General features: G+C 38.9%; 2 protein-coding genes across 13 annotated transcripts in view; one reads left to right on the top strand and one right to left on the bottom strand.

The window, feature by feature from the left end:
• Positions 1-1677, top strand: part of LOC18437500 (MACPF domain-containing protein CAD1) — a 36317-nt gene extending 34640 nt beyond the window's left edge. For all 9 annotated transcript variants that reach the window (XR_016054115.1, XM_088864857.1, XM_088864873.1 and 6 more), the window contains one exon: positions 760-1677. Coding sequence is in view for 7 of the 9 variants with exons in the window: in XM_088864857.1 (XP_088720983.1) it covers positions 760-1398 (639 nt within the window). In the remaining 2 variants the exon portion in view is untranslated. The remainder of the gene's footprint in view (positions 1-759) is intronic.
• Positions 1678-14809: 13132 nt separating this feature from the next.
• COQ3 (coenzyme Q 3) overlaps positions 14810-18736 on the bottom strand; it is a 52829-nt gene continuing 48902 nt past the window's right edge. For 2 of the 4 annotated variants that reach the window (XR_016054077.1, XR_016054073.1), the window contains exons 8-10: positions 15581-15672; positions 15355-15435; positions 14810-15126 (exon numbers count right to left, since the gene is read on the bottom strand). Coding sequence is in view for 1 of the 4 variants with exons in the window: in XM_006847704.4 (XP_006847767.1) it covers positions 15007-15126; positions 15355-15435 (201 nt within the window). In the remaining 3 variants the exon portion in view is untranslated. The remainder of the gene's footprint in view (positions 15127-15354; positions 15436-15580; positions 15673-18736) is intronic. The other 2 variants (XR_016054074.1, XM_006847704.4) reach the window with 1 other exon arrangement.

Genomic DNA, 18736 nt, shown 5'->3' with positions numbered 1-18736 from the left:
TGGTGAAACCTGGATGATCTAGTCTATTATGAAAAGAGATAGTCAACTCTGAAAGCACTAAAGGGACACATTCAATTTTTACTATGTTTGTCTATATTTATAAATTGAGGATAATTAATGGGTATTTCCTTCTCAAATTTCTTTCCTTTGCCCTTTCTCTTATGGCTTATTTCTTGGGGATATCAGTATGATATAATATGGAATATGCCACAATATGGATATCATGTTTGAACTGGAAGTGTTTGTTTACTAGGTTCTCTTATACTTATTTTCCTGGATATTTGGAATAAGGATTGGCCAATGTTTGCTGAAATATCTCTATTTGAGAGCAATATCCTGCTTTGCTCTGTTGTCTGTTGAAATGGCCAATGGATGGGTCAACATCCATGTTATGGCAGATGTTAGTTCCTGAATTTGCTGAACTGGAACAGGAGAGTGAATAGTTATTTTTAAAAGAATTATTTGGAACTCTCATATAAAGAATTATTTAGAACTCCCATATAGACCTACTTTCTGTTGAATTTGGTTGGTATGCTTAAATGTATATTTGCAGAGGAAGGCAAAAATCTGTTCTTTTCCTTAATTCTTTCCTTGTTTATTAGAGGAAGAGTTTTCTAATATACACATTCCAGATGGACTTGTCTATTTGCTAAACCTCAATAAATAATTTATTGGCATATATTTTCAGTATGAGAAATATTATACCATCTTTTTCTTGGCTAAAGCAAGATCATTTTACCAAGCTCTTGATACATACAGGTCTCAGTAGGGCGCAAGTCTGTGACTGGCCTCCGCCTTTCCCTAGAAGGGATCAAGCAAAACCGGCTCTCCATCCACCTTCAACACCTCATCTCACTCCCAAAGATACTTGAACCCCATTGGGGCCCACACATGGCCATTGGGCCTCCCAAATGGCACGGCCCAGAAGAGCAAGACAGCCGTTGGTTTGAGCCCATCAAATGGAAGAACTTCTCTCATGTGAGCACAGCACCCATAGAGAACACCGAGACATGCATAGGTGACCTCTCTGGGGTCCACATAGTAACTGGGGCCCAGCTTGGAGTGTGGGATTTTGGTGCCATGAAAGTGTTGCACTTGAAACTCTTGTTTTCTAGGGTACCAGGCTGTACTATTAGGAGATCAGTTTGGGATCGTAGCCCTTCTAAAAGCATGAAGTCCGAGTCCTTGAGTCCTGAGGATGCTTCTTCTTCGTCTGATGGCAAGAAGTTGGAGAATTCGGATGGACAATTTAGGAAATTGGTGAAATATGTGGATCTTTCAGAGATGACCAAAGGGCCACAAGATATGCCAGGGCATTGGCTGGTAACAGGGGCGAAGCTTGGTGTCGAGAAGGGGAAGATTGTCTTGCGTGTAAAGTACTCGTTGCTCAACTACTGAGATTGGGTTTCCTGGGTGTTTTCTTGTTTCTGTTCTGTTATATCTTTAATTTTATCTTATTTCCATTCATTTTCCTTTTGGGGTGGTTTTGGTGGTATGTCCAAATCATTCTTTTCTCACGGTTTACGAGTTTGTTTTGTAAATTCTTCTAGTGATTGATTGACGTCATGAGTTTGTGTTTTTTGGGATGTATGGTAGGTCGGTGTATTTTCTTTCTTTGTGGATATCGATCTGTCTAATTATGTAGTCTAATAAATATATATTCCAAAGTTCAGCGCATTGGTTCATGTGTACATTGTGCGATTCTGGAAGGAGAGAGGCATTATAGTTTCTGTTGCAGTGAATCCTCTAGCTTTTTCAATACAATGTCAAATTTGCGTGGCTTCTGAGCTTTCTATGATTAACTCTGCATGGAATAAGAAAAGACAGAAATTTACATACATGAAAAAAAAAAAAAAATATAAAAGAAGAATAGTTACCATATCCATGTGATTCAACTTAATAGATGTTAAAAGCCCATGACCTGGGTCTGATTTTGATGCATCTCCATACAGGTCAATGTGGACCCATCTCTGAAATTTGATTACAACAAATTCATTCTGCCATTAAAATAGGAAATGTTTCTGAGCCTACTACTGTTCCTTTCTCCGGAGGGGCTGTAACTATGTTGAGATGCCATGCATCCCTTCTCTCTATTTGTCTTCTCTTGGTCATGGAAATGTTCCTCTTTCTCCTTTTTCGCTACCTCTATTTCCTGGTGGGTTTATGCTGGGAATTTCTGTTTTTGGGCACGAGTTTTTTTGGTAGATCACACATTAAAGTCGTAAGAAATGCTCCTCTTTTTCTTGCCTGCATGACATGCTGCCTTCAGGAAGCAGGGTGGCGTGTAAAAGTTTTCATGTCCATTGTAAGAAAACCGCGAATTAATTTATTAAGTATGGATAGGAAATGAGGGGAAGCGCTATTATAAAACGATTTTATAGATCCCTTTGATATTCTTCAAGGGAAATTTTTACGTTACAATCATTTTTATTTTGTGGTATTTAAAAGTGATCTTATGTAAGTTGAAGTTTAAGCTTAAGTCCTTTTATAGAAGCATTTTTTTTATTAGCCAACTTCCCTCATTTGGATATTCAATATCTGAATTCATGTATTGCTTTTTAATAAGAAATGGTTCAAACATCCAACGTCTTTTGAAAAATTATTGAAATATTGAAATGCGCATAAGAAAAATTATTGAAATACCCATAAGAAAATATTGTCCTTCCTTTTTAGAAAAATTATTGAAATACCCATAAGAAATCAACAATTTAACATTTAGCATGTCTTTTTTTTTAATTGCAAAATACCCATGAAATAATAAATGATCTTAAGTTGGAATAGTGGCACGAGGTAAACTGTTCACTAAGTCATCTCTTATATATAAGATCTTTAATTGAAAAATTGTTAGGACATGCAGTGTTTTAAACTTGTGGAGTGAAAAGCAGTTTGAACATTGGATGAGGGTTTCAATTTTTTGAGTGAAAAGGCTGGTTTAAACATTAGACATCCGGTCTTTTTACTCTGGAAAAAAAGGAAAAAAAAGAAAAAGAAAAGAGAATCTTAGAAACTCGTCCAATGTCCAAATGTGCAGACATTGGACTAGTGTGTTTACTCAAAAAATCGGTTGGAGATCCAATATCCAAACTGTTTATTCACTTTAAAAAAAGGACCTGGTTTCTATGAATCCATGTAGAAATGAGGCACATCATATAAATCTATTTTTGAGATGGATTTTTAGACTTAATTTTTAAGGATATATAATCTATAACATGCAAATCATGGATATGAATAGATAAGTAAATTTTAAAAATTAGAAATAATTATATCAAGAAAACATTTAGATTGTTAGTTTCAATTGTTTTTAGATGGACCACCTATTTGCATTCATTTTTAAGATAAGATGCTTTATACCTCGGAACCGCATAGTTAGAAATGCGATCTAGCCCACATGAAACGATTTTCCTAAAAAACAAGACAACAATTCGGAAATTGAATATATGGACCCATTTTTCATTTAAAGAGGAAAAACACTAGTTTGTACATCAAATGTTCGAATCAGCGGTAATTCAGGAGTAAAGAACGAAAAAAGAAGAAGACTTGAGCATAAAATAAAACTCATGCATAACTATTTTTAAATAGCGTATAAGAAAAGGAATTTGACATAAATGTTTTTTATTTTCTATTGACAAGCTTTCTATGCTTCCCCTACAACATAAAACTTATATACTTCCTCTAATTTAACCGTCCATTATGAATGGAGGGCTAAGATTGTCCCAATCACAATGTCACATCTCGATACTATTTTATTTTTAATTTTTTCTATAAACTATTTTGACAACAAATTTTGTACGTCCAATCTTCTATTAAACTCGCACTAGCGAAAAATATAAAAAAATATTTTCAATTAAATAAAATGACCAAAATACCTATGAAAGTTTCAAGAGGTATTTTGGTCATTATATTTTATCAAAAAATTATTTTTAATATTTTTTTATTGGTGCGTCCCATTGAGAAGATGACACATACCAAATTTCATATTCATACAATTTGTATAAAAAACTAAAAATAAAATACTTTGAAACGTCAGATCTAAGATCAAACGGTGAATGGCTCTCTTGATCAAAATTAGACGGTTGGATGATAGGAGAAGCATAGATCTTCTATGCAGTAGGAGAAGTACATAAACCTTTTCCTTTTCTATAAGGGACTTTTATAGCACAAATGTTTACTACTGCCATCTACCACTTTAAAATCCCATCTAGTTACAAAACTAGCTTCTGTATCGAAATCTGGAACGGTTTGGGAAATAAACGTTCAATTCTACTTTTCTTTCTAACTTCATTATGGAAACCAAGAAAAATAATAAACAATTTTGCCACGATTAGTTGCTTTTAACCTCAAGGCACGTAGGATGATTTACCTTTGGTAGTTGGAGCTCACGGTTGTTCTTCGTGTCAAAGTCCATTGATAAGTGTCACAAAGTTTGAAAAGTTCATATTTAATATTGGTAATAGCACACTTCTAGCTTCCTATTTCTTCAATTATATTGCTTCTTATTTCTTCTATCATATTGTATACAATGAGGCCATTTACCTTTTAATATAAGAAGGTCACAGGTACTTACATATGATGTAAACTCTGATACCTTGGGTGTGTTACAAAGATCGAGAAAATTCTTTTGAAGTTTGAACTTGATCAATGGAATATATATACATAAACTCTTTTTATCAAAGACAAAATGGTTGTATTGCCTTCTTTCCCTAACATACGGTTTTCTTTTCTCCTCTCACAAAAGCTTCACGCTTGCTAGTTGCCCTTTCTCTCTCTAGATCCCTCTTATTTTTAACATTTTCCTATTTGATTGAATTATTGATGTGTATATGACACTTTGTTTTTGGGTAATTCAGAGCCCTTACCCGTTTTTCAAATCGTTATTTGATGTGTATATGACTCAATGTTATTTAGATGCACTTAACTGAAAATTTTGTAAATTGAGCACAAGTTCTGCCCGAAATCCCTCCCTTTTATTATCAATATTTAGCATCTTTTTGACTATTTGTTCTGGGACTCTATGGCGCAATATTTAGTTAATTTCTCACCATCTTTTGACTTGTTTTAATTTTATAAAAAAGTTTCATGCCAAGCTCTCGCAAAATCACGTGTTTACACTATTAAGTCATCGAGTCTTGAAAGTTCATGTATTTATGACTTGTTATCCAATGATATGATGGATTGCATATAATTTTATCGAAGAGTAATTCAAATTTTCTCTTTTTTGGAAGTTTTATAGTGTGATTCTCACCCGATTTTCAGAAATTTTATATTACTCTTCCTTTCCGGATAGCTAGATATATATTAATTTCTAGAAAACCAATCATATTTGATCTTTGATTTCACAAGACTATTCTTATTTTTTGTTAAAAAGATGGGGATATTTATCTTCTAATTTTACTTAAACTTATTCAAGTCTTTTTATCTAGCATAACACTCTCTCTCTTGTTTGAATTTTCATGGTTACTTTCATTAAGAGAGGGAGCCAAGCTCCAAGTTACAAAACGAGGAGGAAATAGAGGATACATCTTTCTACTCCAAAATGACCTATTCTAAGCCAACAAAACACCTACAACCCTTTACGTTGACGGACTCTAAAACACCAGCTAATTAAGGACCCTAATTAAGCGAAAACAAAGTAGTTTCCATGGGCGACAAACTCTTTGATCTCTTCCACTCGATCCAAACCTATAGCCATAACCCTCAATGAGAACATCTCTTTATTAATAACCTCATGAACAGGGGTTGAGACAACGTGTGAACCCACACTAGACTGGAGGTGCCCATATGAAGATCAGTAAGAACCTAAAGGCATAGCTGTGGGGGTTGGGGCACAACCAGTGTCGATTGTAGGGTTTGTAATGGATAGGAAAGAGTTGGAAGAGTGAAAAGACTAAAAAGAAGGGAGACTGGAGAAAGGCCCATAGAACTTAGATGGGAATCAAGAACTAGTGAAAAAGGAGACCACATTTATCCAAGTTTCTTGAAAAAAGAATCCGGCCACGCACAAGGAGGTCAAATTCCCAAAACATCAAACTCCACGACCGGGTTCCCATAGGTCTACAACAAATCAATACTCATCTTAAGTATTAGCCTATCATGGCATGATACAATGACATGATGCTAGAACCTCTAGGGAGGGTAAACCCTATCTTAGGCATTAACTTAATTAGGAAAATTAAGAGCTGGGATAGAGGCCAAAGAGCCGAAAGCAAAGGAAAATATCAAAGACAAAAAGCAAAAGGTAGGGACGATAGATGTGGAGTTAAGGGTCAAAGGAGGAACAATGAATGAAGGTGGGAGGAGGGATGAGAGAATCCCCCCTCCCTCCCTCCCTCCCTCCTTCCAAACTAACTCTCTCTGTTCTAAGAAAAAGGAGCAGAGAAAACAACAAAACGATCGGAAAACAGAGAAACAGTAAGAGAGTTAAGAAGGGTGACACCAAGAGGTGGAGCACAAAGAGAAATATAGCAGTAGAGGAAAAGGAAAAAGCGGCCTAGAGAGGAGGGGGAAAAAAAATATCTAGTGAGTTGGAGGAAGGACGAGGGGTAGAGAGAGGCTATGAAGCACTAGAGCTAAGAGAAAGATATAAGGAGAGTGGTGTACAAAGAAAAAAGAGATCTAAGAGAAGAGGGAGGTAACATAGTCTAATGGGGAAGGAAGAAAGGGAGGCAAAGGTGTCTCGATTTAGCAGTTCCATTTAGATTCTTCATATGATTAAGATGAGATGCAAACAAAGTCGTTGATCAAATCATTTGAAAACTTCTCTTCCTTGGTAAACCAAAGCGCCGAAGTGATTACACATGAGTACCTTTTATCTTTCATGCCATTAAGTTTATATATTTTTTCTCCTATCTCTACTAAAAACTACATTCTTAGTTTTGGTAACTCTTTGAACCTCTTTCTTGGAAAACTAGAAGCAAAATTATGTACTCAATTATATAAGTTTGACTTTTGCGGGAAACTATTTTTCAATTTAATGACATATTTAACTTTGAAAGATTGTTAAAATGTGTGTACTCTTATTTTAATCTTTTCCAAATTCTTACAAAGTACTTTAAAATGGTTCTTAGTATCATCTTCCACTCTACACTATATTCGCCATGTCTAGTACGTGTTCAGTTGGACTGATCCTTTGATTTATAGTCTTTAGAAATAATTAGTATTTGATATGTGATAATTACTCTTTAGAACCTTCTGAACCTAATAACTGCTATATTTTTTTCTTACTATTTTCTTTAATGATGCATTCTAGTCTTCCTCTTTTGTCACAATTCCTCATCCATTTTATCATCCTTGTTCCTCTTTCATTTTCTACAATAATCTTATAGTCGTGAAGATGCTAGTAATAAAGAAATTCAACACTTTGAATTTCCTAATATGATGCCTAACTTTTTGGATATGGAATTTTCATCATCCACTCTGAAATCAATATTTGATCTGATTGAATGGTTTATGAGAATAAGATTAGACCTTCTGGAATGCTATATGCATAATTCTTACTGCCTTAACTTTGGTTGAATCTGGTTAATCTAGTCTATTATGCAAGGAGGGAGTCAATTCTGAAAGCATTGAAGGGAAATATTCAATTTTTACTTGTCTTGTTTATATTTATAAATTGCAGATAATTAATGGATATTTCCTTCTCAATCAGAAAAGGATTCTACAAGTTCGGTTCACTCCCCCCCTGTATGCTACAGGTTTGGTTTAGCAAAAAGGAATGCTCGCATCAACCCTATAGCCTCAGGCAGAGGCTGAAATCCCATTACAGCATCCTTCGACCAAAGTATCAAAATAGGACACATTACCATCACAACATGCATCGTGAGCACAAATTGAGGGCATTGATTGGAGACAACCCTTCATAGATTGTATTCAATATGAGAGGTGGAAGAAAGATGAAAAAGACAGATTCTATTAGAAGAAAAACTGTGAGGTTCAACATCATAGGACTCCTCTGTAGAAGAACTTTGACATTATTTTCCTTTGGTGTGTCTCACTTGAAGGATCCTGTAAGAGTCTTATTGAATCACATGAAGGAATTTGTGGATTGCATCAACCTAGACCAGAACTGTACTTTAGAATCAAACCACCAGGATATTTCTGGCTTACCATAGCACAAGAACATACAAAGAAATGCCCAGCTTACAAATTTCATGGCAATTACTCGTACCAACCAGCAGAGCTGCTTCACCATGTCACTATTTCTTGGCCTTTTGCTAAAAAGTGAATAGATGTCAGGCCAATAGATCCCGTATTATCAGCTTTCATCTTAGCAGCCACATACCAGTTCTCTAAACGAATCCAGGCAACCCCACCAAGGATTGTCATCAATAAGGTTGCGGCCAGCCCCATGCGAACTCACATCATATTTTGATATCAGTTTCCCTATATAATAATCTCAAATAACTTCTCTCCCTCTAAGAACCAAAATATCAATAAACTCTAGCAAGAAAGAATTCCACATGAGTTTGAAATATTCCACCATTTATTATCTTCAAGCTAATGCCAAGCTGAAGAGTTTATTAAGATGCTATGTCATGCCCTTGTCAAAACGATCTCTAACATAAAAGATTGCATGAGAAACTACCAGAGGTACCATAAGCTTACAGAACCACAACAACAGGAGAGATCGGTGCTACCTCCCATTCTCTTGTGTATTATGGAGACATCTTGGAACTTTAAATATTTTGTGTGTAACAGTATATGATAGAATGTGCGAAGAGGATAAAGCTAAAGTTATCCTAGGAGAGTTCGACGCACTAGTTGACCAGCAACTCAGCGCCCCAGTAAAACCTAGAAACTTATCAAGCATGGATTAGTAAATCCTATAATAAAACCCTAAATATTGCTCATTTAACAAGGTGATCTAGTCCTTGCTTTAAGACACCTTATTGTATACCCTGGCAAACCATAAGAGAAATTTGGACCTAAGTGGGAAGGCCCATTTGTGGTTAAGGAGGTCATGCTGATGGGGCTTATCTTCTCATTAACAGGAACGAAGAACCCAACATGCTGATGGGGCTTATCTTCTCATTAACAAGAACGAAGAACCCACCATGCTGATGGGGCTTATCTTCTCATTAACAAGAACGAAGAACCCACCATGCTGATCATCAACTATGGGTATTTCAAATGCTATTACGCATAAACATGTATCATTACTCATATATGTATGAATCTAAAATTTCAGGTTGATCTCCTAGATGCATGAGTCTAAACCGTACATCAACGTTGGCAAGTGCCCTTAGGCACAAAATATGCATGACTCGTTATTAACCATTAAAAAGAGAGAAGATTAAGAAAAATTGTTCCATTAAAAGGAGATGCACATAAAAAGATGGGGCAAACCCCTAATCAAAAGGAGGGCAGCACTGCAACTTTGCCAGGACCATTGTCTGGAGACATGTGATTTTCTCCCTAGCTCTCAAGGATCTCTACTATGCCAATAGGAGGTCGCGAGCAATAGCGGCATCACCCTTTGCCTCAAGCTTTATCCACGTCTCTTAACATTTTTTAAATTCCCCCTTAAGAGACTGTTCCTCTGGTCCTAAATTCGGTATGCACTTTGCATAACGCGAAGTAGCTGGGAAGTTGCCTCTAACTCCTTTTGCTTGGCTTCCAGACAATGTTGTGTAAAGAGATCGAGCAAAGACAGGTTCTCCTTCCAGATGCTTAGACGCCCTACCTAAACCAATCATCATATTGGTCCCTAGGCCCCATTGCTGAAAAGACTCGGGCAAAACCGTACATGGAGCTTCCACCTCATATGGCTTCTCCAAGGATGGAGGTAGCACTATGGTCAACGGAGAATCTTGTGCCTCTAACTACTTTTTGAGCTCATCCCCGGCTTTAGCTTGTTCTGCCTCTAGGCAGGACTACTCAGCCTTAATGAATGAAGGAAGAGCCTGCTTGGCATATTAATATGTTCATCACAACCTAACGACTGCTGCCTAGGGAGTAATTCCATTGCAACAATAGCCTAGAATAGTTGTCAAAAGACTTTTCCCCTCTGCAAGGTCCTCAATTGGAGAGAAGCAAGCTTCCTGCAACCACATTGAGCATTCCATGCCTCAATTTATGGCTGACATTGTAAGAAGGGGAAGAAGAACTAACTCCTTGAGGAACCACACGAGGCAGAATTTGCGTAGCTAGCAAAGACGAAGGGCCTACAAAAAGAAGTAGTTTAATGCACATAAATGTATGAGACCTCTCCAAACCATTGAAATATATAAAAATATACCTATCACAGGGGAGGTGATTAGCTTAGGAGTGTCGCCCATATTTGAAGGGGGGGCTGATTATGGAACATCTCCGATGGTCTCTATAGTAATCAGTGAGCCCCTATTATCATTAATACAGCAACATTGTCCCTGGTCACTCCCACATTTTTGGGAGGAGTCGATTCCTCAACGGTCGTCCTGCTCGTTGCAGCATCCGCACTAGCGTCTGTGGTTGCCCTTGAGAAATTAAGATGGATAAAAGTTATGGGTCGTCTCCCTCTTTCTTTTAGATGGAACACCAACCCTAAACATACCTTCTCCAAAGGTAGAATTCTTTGGGAAGGGACAAGGCCACTCGGGGGGACTTAGAATTCTTTGGGAAGGGACAAGGGCGCTTGAGGGACACTAGGACTCATCGGGCTTCTACCAGTGTGCATTTGCTCCCATCCGCATATCTCATTGCACTAACATTCCCATCGTCATAAAGGCTTTTAGGCCTTGAATCAATACCAAAGCCTAGAGCAAGGCCAGGAGGGGATAAGGTTTTCCTTATAACCCGCATTTGAACTGTTCGCTCCTTTTCATTGAAATTCACCTAGTCAATATGTGTCTTAGCTAGCCGAGCAAATAGTTTTATACAAAGGGGCATGGATTCAAGCCCCAACATAACCCATGTCCTTGCTTTGTGCTCTACTTTGGAAACATTCACCACATGATGCCATGAAATTTCCAAAATGGGGGATTGGCCATGTAGACACCCAATTTGAAATTGGCTAATTTTCTTAATTTCTAAAACCCTAAAACCTATAAACCTGAACCATAGGACCATATTAGCCAAGTGAAGCTTAGTGTGCCATAACCTGCTGTCCATAATCCTTAGGAAAACCATTGAATATACCAAATCTAGTCAAACCAATCTAAATATGTTCAAATCCATCTGAAGATAGCCTGATTGATCTGGATTTTTCCAAAATAGCATAGAAACCTCAGAAAACTCTAGATCGTAACCCCCGATCCTAGTCCAAATTCAGTCATACTGACACCAGACTGGACTGGATAGTCTTCAGAATCATCCGCGCTGGACCTAGTTCAGCGATGTGGAGTGCGTCCCTAGGCCTAGCCATGCGTATTGCATTGCTCACAGTCCTGGAGTCTAGAACATTCTGAAAATCGGGCAACATGGTCTGTGATCTTATTTTCACTCTATGGAGACTTCCGGACCTGTTGAACAATATGTTTGATTGATCTAGAAGCCTTAGAAGCCTAATCTTATTAGATTTAGAACTCTAGAGATAAACCTAAGACTCCTAATTCCAATAGAACTAGGATTTAATTGAAGCCTATATAAACCCCTTTCTAGCTCCTTTTAACCTATAATCTAAAATCCCATAACTGAAATCCTAGATAAATTTCTAGGAAATTAGTAAGAGAACCCTTTAGGCTAAAGAGACCCTAGAGCCTAGAAACCTGAGAAACCTAGCTCTAGAAACCTTAACTCTTTATAACTATTAAAACCTAAATGAAAGCCATATGATGAATGTGCCCAAGTAACTCAAACCCTAAGAAGAACATGCCATAGGTACTTGTTCAAGCAAATCTATAGGGCTGAGGATGAAGACATTTAATTTCTAGTCTAATCTGGCCACCAACTCCAGATGCTGGAATTGTGGGACTAACTTCCAAATCAACTTTTTTAGTTTTCTTTAATTTAACCGTAATTTTTTAGTTTATTTTATGCTTTCCCTATTTTTATGTGTTTTCTTGATTTTCTGCTTGGTTTTTGCACTATTTCTAAGCTGGCTCTGCTGACACATACACTCCCACTCTTCTCTATTGAAAATTTCAGTTGTTCAGTTTGTAGCCTACATAAGAGAGGATTTCACCTCCAGATCTTCTCGAATTTGGCTGAAAACAGTTTGCTGGGCACATCTAGCTTGAATTCGCGAAAAATTCAGTAAGAAAACGACTCTGCAAATCCTTTCCTAGGCTTAAATACGATCCCTTCATCAACATTCATCAATCTATCATTCAAAGCGTGCGCGTGCGCGTGCGTGCCTTTGCACTTGAGCATGTCAAATAGGGGAGCAGTGGCAAGATGAATTCATCCTTTTTTTTTTTCTTTAAAAAAAAGAAGAAATTGGGCCAATAACCATAAGCATCAATGTAGTATACAGACATATATTCCCAATATGAAATTATGGACTGTAATACAACAAATCGATGAAAAAAGAATAGGATAAACCAACCTGCAACCATGCCACTGACGATGGATGGATGTCCTAGTAAAGCTCTCATCTCTTGGTTGAAGGCAAAATTGGAAGCCAAGGAAAAGCCCTAGAGTTGCATAGCACCTCTAGAGCTTTCTAGTCAAGAGCACCTCCCACCTGATCTGCAACCCTTTGATCAAGGATCTTGCTCAAGCAAAAAGCCTTTAAAAATATACTAGGAATGGTTGGAAAAACAACATAGCCATCGTAAGTAAAAACAACCTTGCCATCTTGAGTAAATGGTGGTGGAGAATAGCCACATAGGGAGGTAAATTGTGGCATGAAATCTAAACTCATAAGTGCCAGCTCTCCTCTTCCTTTGGATTATTCCCAACTCCTCTATGCATGCCTCTTCCGGCTTTTGGACATCTATATCCCACACCCTGCACCTCTTAAAGGACTCCGTTCACTTCCACCCTATGAGCAGAGCCAACGTCAGTTTCTGGCTTGACCGCTGGCTGGGTACCCTTTCCTCTCGCTTTTCATAGAAACCCCTCAGCTTTCATTGAAGAGATGTTTCCACCCTCGGTGGTTGCAGATCTTGGAACCTGGATCTCCGTAGACCCTTCCGGGATAATGAACTTTCGGCCTTTCTAGACCTCTCTAACCTTCTTTCCTCCTGCCACCTTCCCTCACACAGTGAAGATCGGATCATCAGGGAACCCAACCCCTCGAGAATTTTCTCGGTTGCCTCCCTCTTCCTCAAACATTCCTATCCCCCTCTCGGGAATGTGGTCACCCATCCCGTTGTCCCCCAAGCCCGTAATTCTTTCTTACCTCTGAGGATCTAGGTCTTCTCTTGGATTGCTTTGTGGGGTAGAATCTTAATGGTAGACAAACTCCATAAGAGAGGAGTCCAAATTCCAAAAAGGTGTGTAATGTGTTTTTCCCAAGAAGAGACCAATGCACATCTATTCTTACATTGCCTCCTGGCGGGTAAAATCTGGCAGGAAACTCTCCAATTATTTGGGTGCATCTGGGTGACCCCTGAGTCAGTCACCCAACTATTCCAGCTCTCGACCTTCCTGCCTTGGTCCAAATCCCGGTCCATCCTTTGGACAGCTACCACTGCGGCCACCCTCTGGGCCATTTGGAAAGAGCACAACAACAGAATCTTCCAAGGCCTTTATGCCCCAATCCACAAAATTCAGGAAACCATAAGGACTATGGTTATCTCTGGGCCACCAACCATAGCCGGTTCAGGCACCTCTTGACCTCAGATTTCATCCTTCACTGGGTTAATATTCTTCAACATTACCCTCAAAGATCGCTCTATGGAGACCTGAAGAGGGCAAGATCAAACTCAATTTCAATGGGTCCTATTTGGGCAACCCAAGACCAGCAGGAATCAGAGGCATTTTTAGAAACCAGGATAGAATCACACTTCTCTCCTACTCCTCCTCTATCGGTGTCACAGATTCCATGGAAGCCAAAGCATGGGCCCTCTTATAAGGCCTCAGGCTCTACGACCACTCATGGGGCCCTTTTCTTGCCATAAAAGGGGACTCCAAGAATGTCATTGGTTGGGCTTCTCACCAATCAACTCCCCCCTTGGAAAATATTTGATAACATTCATGATCTTTGCAGGTATATGCAGGTCTCTTGGACTCATATCTGTTTCCTTTCTTGTAATAGTTGTTGTGTGCTGTAAGCTCTTTTGTTGTCACATATCTCGGTGATTATTTTGCCCATAGGGTAACTATATAACTTTTCTCTCTTTCAATGCAAAGTTAACAGTATCAAAAAAGGAATGGCTGGACAAATAAACGAGAGAGATCAGTTCTTTCAGGTCTTAGGTGCCAATGCCCTGATCTCAAAACTGTTTATTGGATGAAGAGCTGTTGGTCTCACTTGGTCAGGGTACTTTTGTCAGTAGAGGAATTGGAGTTCCCCAGGTCAGGGTACTTTTGTCACCAGAGGAATTGGAGTTCCCCTTACATGACAGCTTTAGAATCCCAATTCACTGAAAATTTAGTCAGTCTAATTTCCAAAGGAGGGGAAGGGGGAGGGGAAGGGGGGCCGGGGGGGGTGGGGGGGAGGATGTGGTGGCCTGGTCGTCTTATTCTTCAAAGGAGGGGGTTGGAAATCGAGAGCTGGGATGGCTGCTAAGCCTTCTGTGTGGAAGGAAGCGAAGGTCTCACGGCGTTTACCTAGACCCAATGGTCTATGAAGACCGTAACTTATAGAGAGGAGGAACCACATCCTTCTCCCTTCATCCTTTCACTTGAAAAAGTACATGAAAATTTCCATATTTTTATTACTGCAGTGCATTTATACCATTTCCTCAAAATCCATGGCAGTTTTGCAGGTCTTTGCAACTGGTTCCTCTTTGCTTTTCAATTCCAGTGCAGCTGGGAATATCCCACCAGGCTTATTCATTCAACTTAATGTCTACTTTATAATGCACATAAATAAGATGAGCAAGGCTGCATGAAAAAGCCTCTCATATTTTCCAATCATAGCCATACTAAGAGGCAAAGGTCAACCAAATAAGGTGAACCTTGTTATTAAATGGAAAATAAAAATTACAATGCTTTCCTATGAATCTGCTTGGCACCAAGAGCAATGAAGTTCACACTAACATCATCAGACAGAGCCCACTTGCCTGTTAGCGGATTGTATACAAATCCTGCCATTTCTTGGACCTGAGTAAGAGAGAGTCAATGTGTAAGCTCGACAGAATAGTCACTGCAGCTTATCAATAAAAGATAGAGAAATGTCGCTTAATTGGAATTTGGAAATTTAAATGGCCCATGAGTAAGTACGCATAAGTAGTCAGTGCAACTTTTTGGTGAACAATTAAAAGCAACGCTGCTTAAATTATAGCACTTGGAAATTAAAATACTAAAAGCATATTTGTGTAAGAAACTAACTGAAATTGAGGCACGTTGCAGCAGCAGAACGAGCTCTTCCGGAGTAAGGAAGCTTGACCACTGATGTGTGCCTCGTGGGAGCTGCCAAAATCAGAACTAGGGATGTTCAATTTTGAATGCGGAGAAATCTGTGATCTTATCACTATATAAGCACACATTCGAAATCACAGGCCAAAAGTAAAGAAGATATTGAAAATCCATGCTTGATCAAAACAAAAACACTCACATCCAGGCAAACATACATGCTAGTAAACCCTAGATTTTGTGCATATGACTAAACTTCTGTTGCCAGGCTCCAAGACCAAAATTGATGAGAACCTAAAATCGTAATTCTCATTAGTACAAAATGTCATATCAATCACTCATATGCTCCATTCAGAACATTCAATCAGGACTCTCTAAAAAATAAAATTAAAAATAAATAAAAAATTAACTATATTTTAACTTCCCCAGTCTTCTCAAATCTGATCAGATACCTTCTCAAGTATGCTTATTATGAATCCTAGGATAATGTCCTTCCATGACATGAGAACAATAAAATAATTTCAAAACGAACCTCAATTTTGGGAAAGGGGCTGGGGTTGTAGTGGTAGCAACCCCATGCCCTAGTCACCACATTGTGGTTTCCATTCTCATTGACACCACCCCACTAACACCTTCAAAAAACTAACGCCTAAACTATTTGAAGAAAACAGGTAGGGGCTTGTCTACCCCACTGAATTACCCAAAAAGACAAAAAAAGGAACAATAAAATAAGTGGCATAATGTTGGTTTTAGGCCATTTAAAGGCAACTAGCTCCCGATTGTTTTATGTACCATGTTTATTTTAGAATGTTCGTGTTCTTATAATATTCGAGGTTTTAGTGGGAGTATTGGACTCGTGATTTAAAGTGGTATGTGACATGCCATGGTGAGTGGACTCTTTGGCGGGAGCTCCGTTAGCAGCTCTATGTGACTAACGTGATTCAAAGAGGCATATGATATGTCATGGTGAACAGGCTCTTCAGAGTCAGCAGCTCTACACGACTTAAGTGGGCTAGCAGAGTGTCTTAGAACACTAAGACTCTAGGCCCGACTTTGCAGAGTCGATATCTTTGGGATTTTGATTCCCAAGATGCATCTGCCAGAGTGGGATTCACAGGTATCCCATCAAGACCGGTTGTGTTAAGTGGTGGCTAGGGTTTATCAGGTAGTGGATGCATAGGCCATTGTGAGAAGAATATGGGGCTTGTGAGGACAAACACTTAACATCAACATTATCATTCTTCACGGCATGCACGCATAACTTTCACATTGACTTTGCATTGGTCGGAATCCCAATTTAGGATGGCATATATGCTGGAGAGAGAGAGAGAGAGAGAGAGAGAGAGAGAGAGAGAGAGAGAGAGATTCCTCACAACCCATAGTGATACTTTGAGATGGGATCATTTTTAAATATAAAAAAAGAATTTATTTGTAAATTTCCCACAGAAAAAAAAAAGGATTCCATGTTCAATTTTGTTCGGACTAGAACCCAAAGATAGAGGTGAAAATTCCATATCAAGTTGCTCCCAATGGAGCATATAGAAATAAAATTAGGGCACTCCACACCAAGTAAAATCACGCAACCCTACACCGGAACAATCAAAGAAACATGGGGTAGAAATGTCCAGGCAACAAATCAGAACAGATCAAATAATCATGAGTCAGAAATAAAATAAGGCAACCCTGCACCATAACAAAGTTAAATCGGTAGAAACCCAGTCGAGTGCACTGCTCTCCCTGCTCAATGTGCATTGGGCGGGGGTTAGGTTCCTTTGGGCGCAACTGTTCTTGTAAAAGAAAACACCATTCTTGGTTTCTATCTGCTTTTCAAGATGGTGTTCAAAGCTGTATATGGCCCCAATCAGCCACTTCTCAGAGAATTCGTTTGGTCACAGTTGATAGCATCAAACATCAGCTCCCCTTCCCATGGTGCCTTTGGAGGAAATTCCAGTGTTACTCATGGGTATGTGAAGAGAACAGGATTGGCAGAATCTCAATAAGCACGGTGGGCTTCTCAAACTTTATCGCCCACATGGAATCACCGGTATCAATTTGAATGGAGCTGATTTCACATGGTCTAAACATCAAGCACACCCCACACTCACACAATTAAGCCAATTCCATGTACCCCAAGACTGGCAAACAAAGTATCCAGGCCTCCATTTCTTTGACCACCAAAACCTAAACCAGACCCTACCCTAGCCAACTAGACATGAATATCATCCTGAATGGCCCCAAACCCATTTTTGAACGAATTTGGTTACAGGAAGATCAGAATGGTTGAAGCCTTTTCATGTCTCAGGGTGAGCAGAATTCAAATTCAATGAGAAAAAAACAACTCTTGGAGGAGAAACTCAAGCATTGGAAGAAGCTGGTTTACAGCAGACTGGCAACATTGAACGGGGTACATCATTAATAAAACTTCAGGAGTTCGCCCAGGAGGAAGAAAATGATGATTTGTTTCCCGCTCATATCCTTGAAAGAAAAGAGGCCCAACAAACATAACAGAAGCTTCCTAAGCAAGAGAAAATTTCCTTGAGGCAAAGATCAAGAGTACGATGACTAACAAAGGAGATCAAAACACCATCTTCTTCTACAAGCAATGAACTTCAGGCATAGTGGAAAAAATATCTTCTTAAAGCTTGCAGCAGATTGGATGAGTTAACCTTTTGAAATGGAGGAAATAAAAAAGGCAATTTTCAATCTTAACCATGACAGAGCACCGGGCATTGATGGTTTCCCAACTGTTATCTTTCAAATTTTCTTCGAAGTGATTGGTGAGAGGCCCTCAAAACAAGTCTTCTTGGTCCCGAAAGAGGAACCATTCAAAAAGGTACATATGCAAACCTAATCTCTCGAATACCAAAGATCAAAGATGCAGTAAAGCTCAAAAAGTTTTGCCTAAATCAAGTGCTTTCTTCCCCAGAAAGGTGCTCATGTAAAGTGTGTCAAATATTGGGTGGGGCGCTTATAGCCCATGAAATTATAAATACCCATCACAGAGACAAGGATTTAAGGGCTATATGCAGCGTAGATTCAGAAAATTCCTATGATCATAATGATTGGAAGGTGTTGGATCAAACGTTTGCAAACAATGTGCTCCAGAAACAGCTGGAAGATGGGCTCAAGGTTGTCTTTTATTAGCTCCTTTTTAGTATTATAAATGATACAACATTTAGTTACTTTCCAAGCTCATAATGGATAAGACAGGGCAACTCATTGTTGCCCTTTCTTTTCTCTATAGTTGGTGAGCTGCTTAGCAGGACGCTCACAAGTCACAAGTATCCATTTGATGGGGCTGATCCAAGACTTTGGGGTTACTCCTCAGGGACCGGTCATCAGTCCAAGAACAAGTATA

Source organism: Amborella trichopoda, chromosome 1 (assembly GCF_054954075.1).
Source record: "Amborella trichopoda isolate Santa Cruz 75 chromosome 1, AtrichopodaSantaCruz75HAP2 v2.0, whole genome shotgun sequence".
NCBI classification, from domain to species: domain Eukaryota; kingdom Viridiplantae; phylum Streptophyta; class Magnoliopsida; order Amborellales; family Amborellaceae; genus Amborella; species Amborella trichopoda.
Note: the sequence above shows the minus strand (reverse complement) of the source record. Positions and strands in the feature narration are given on the sequence as shown.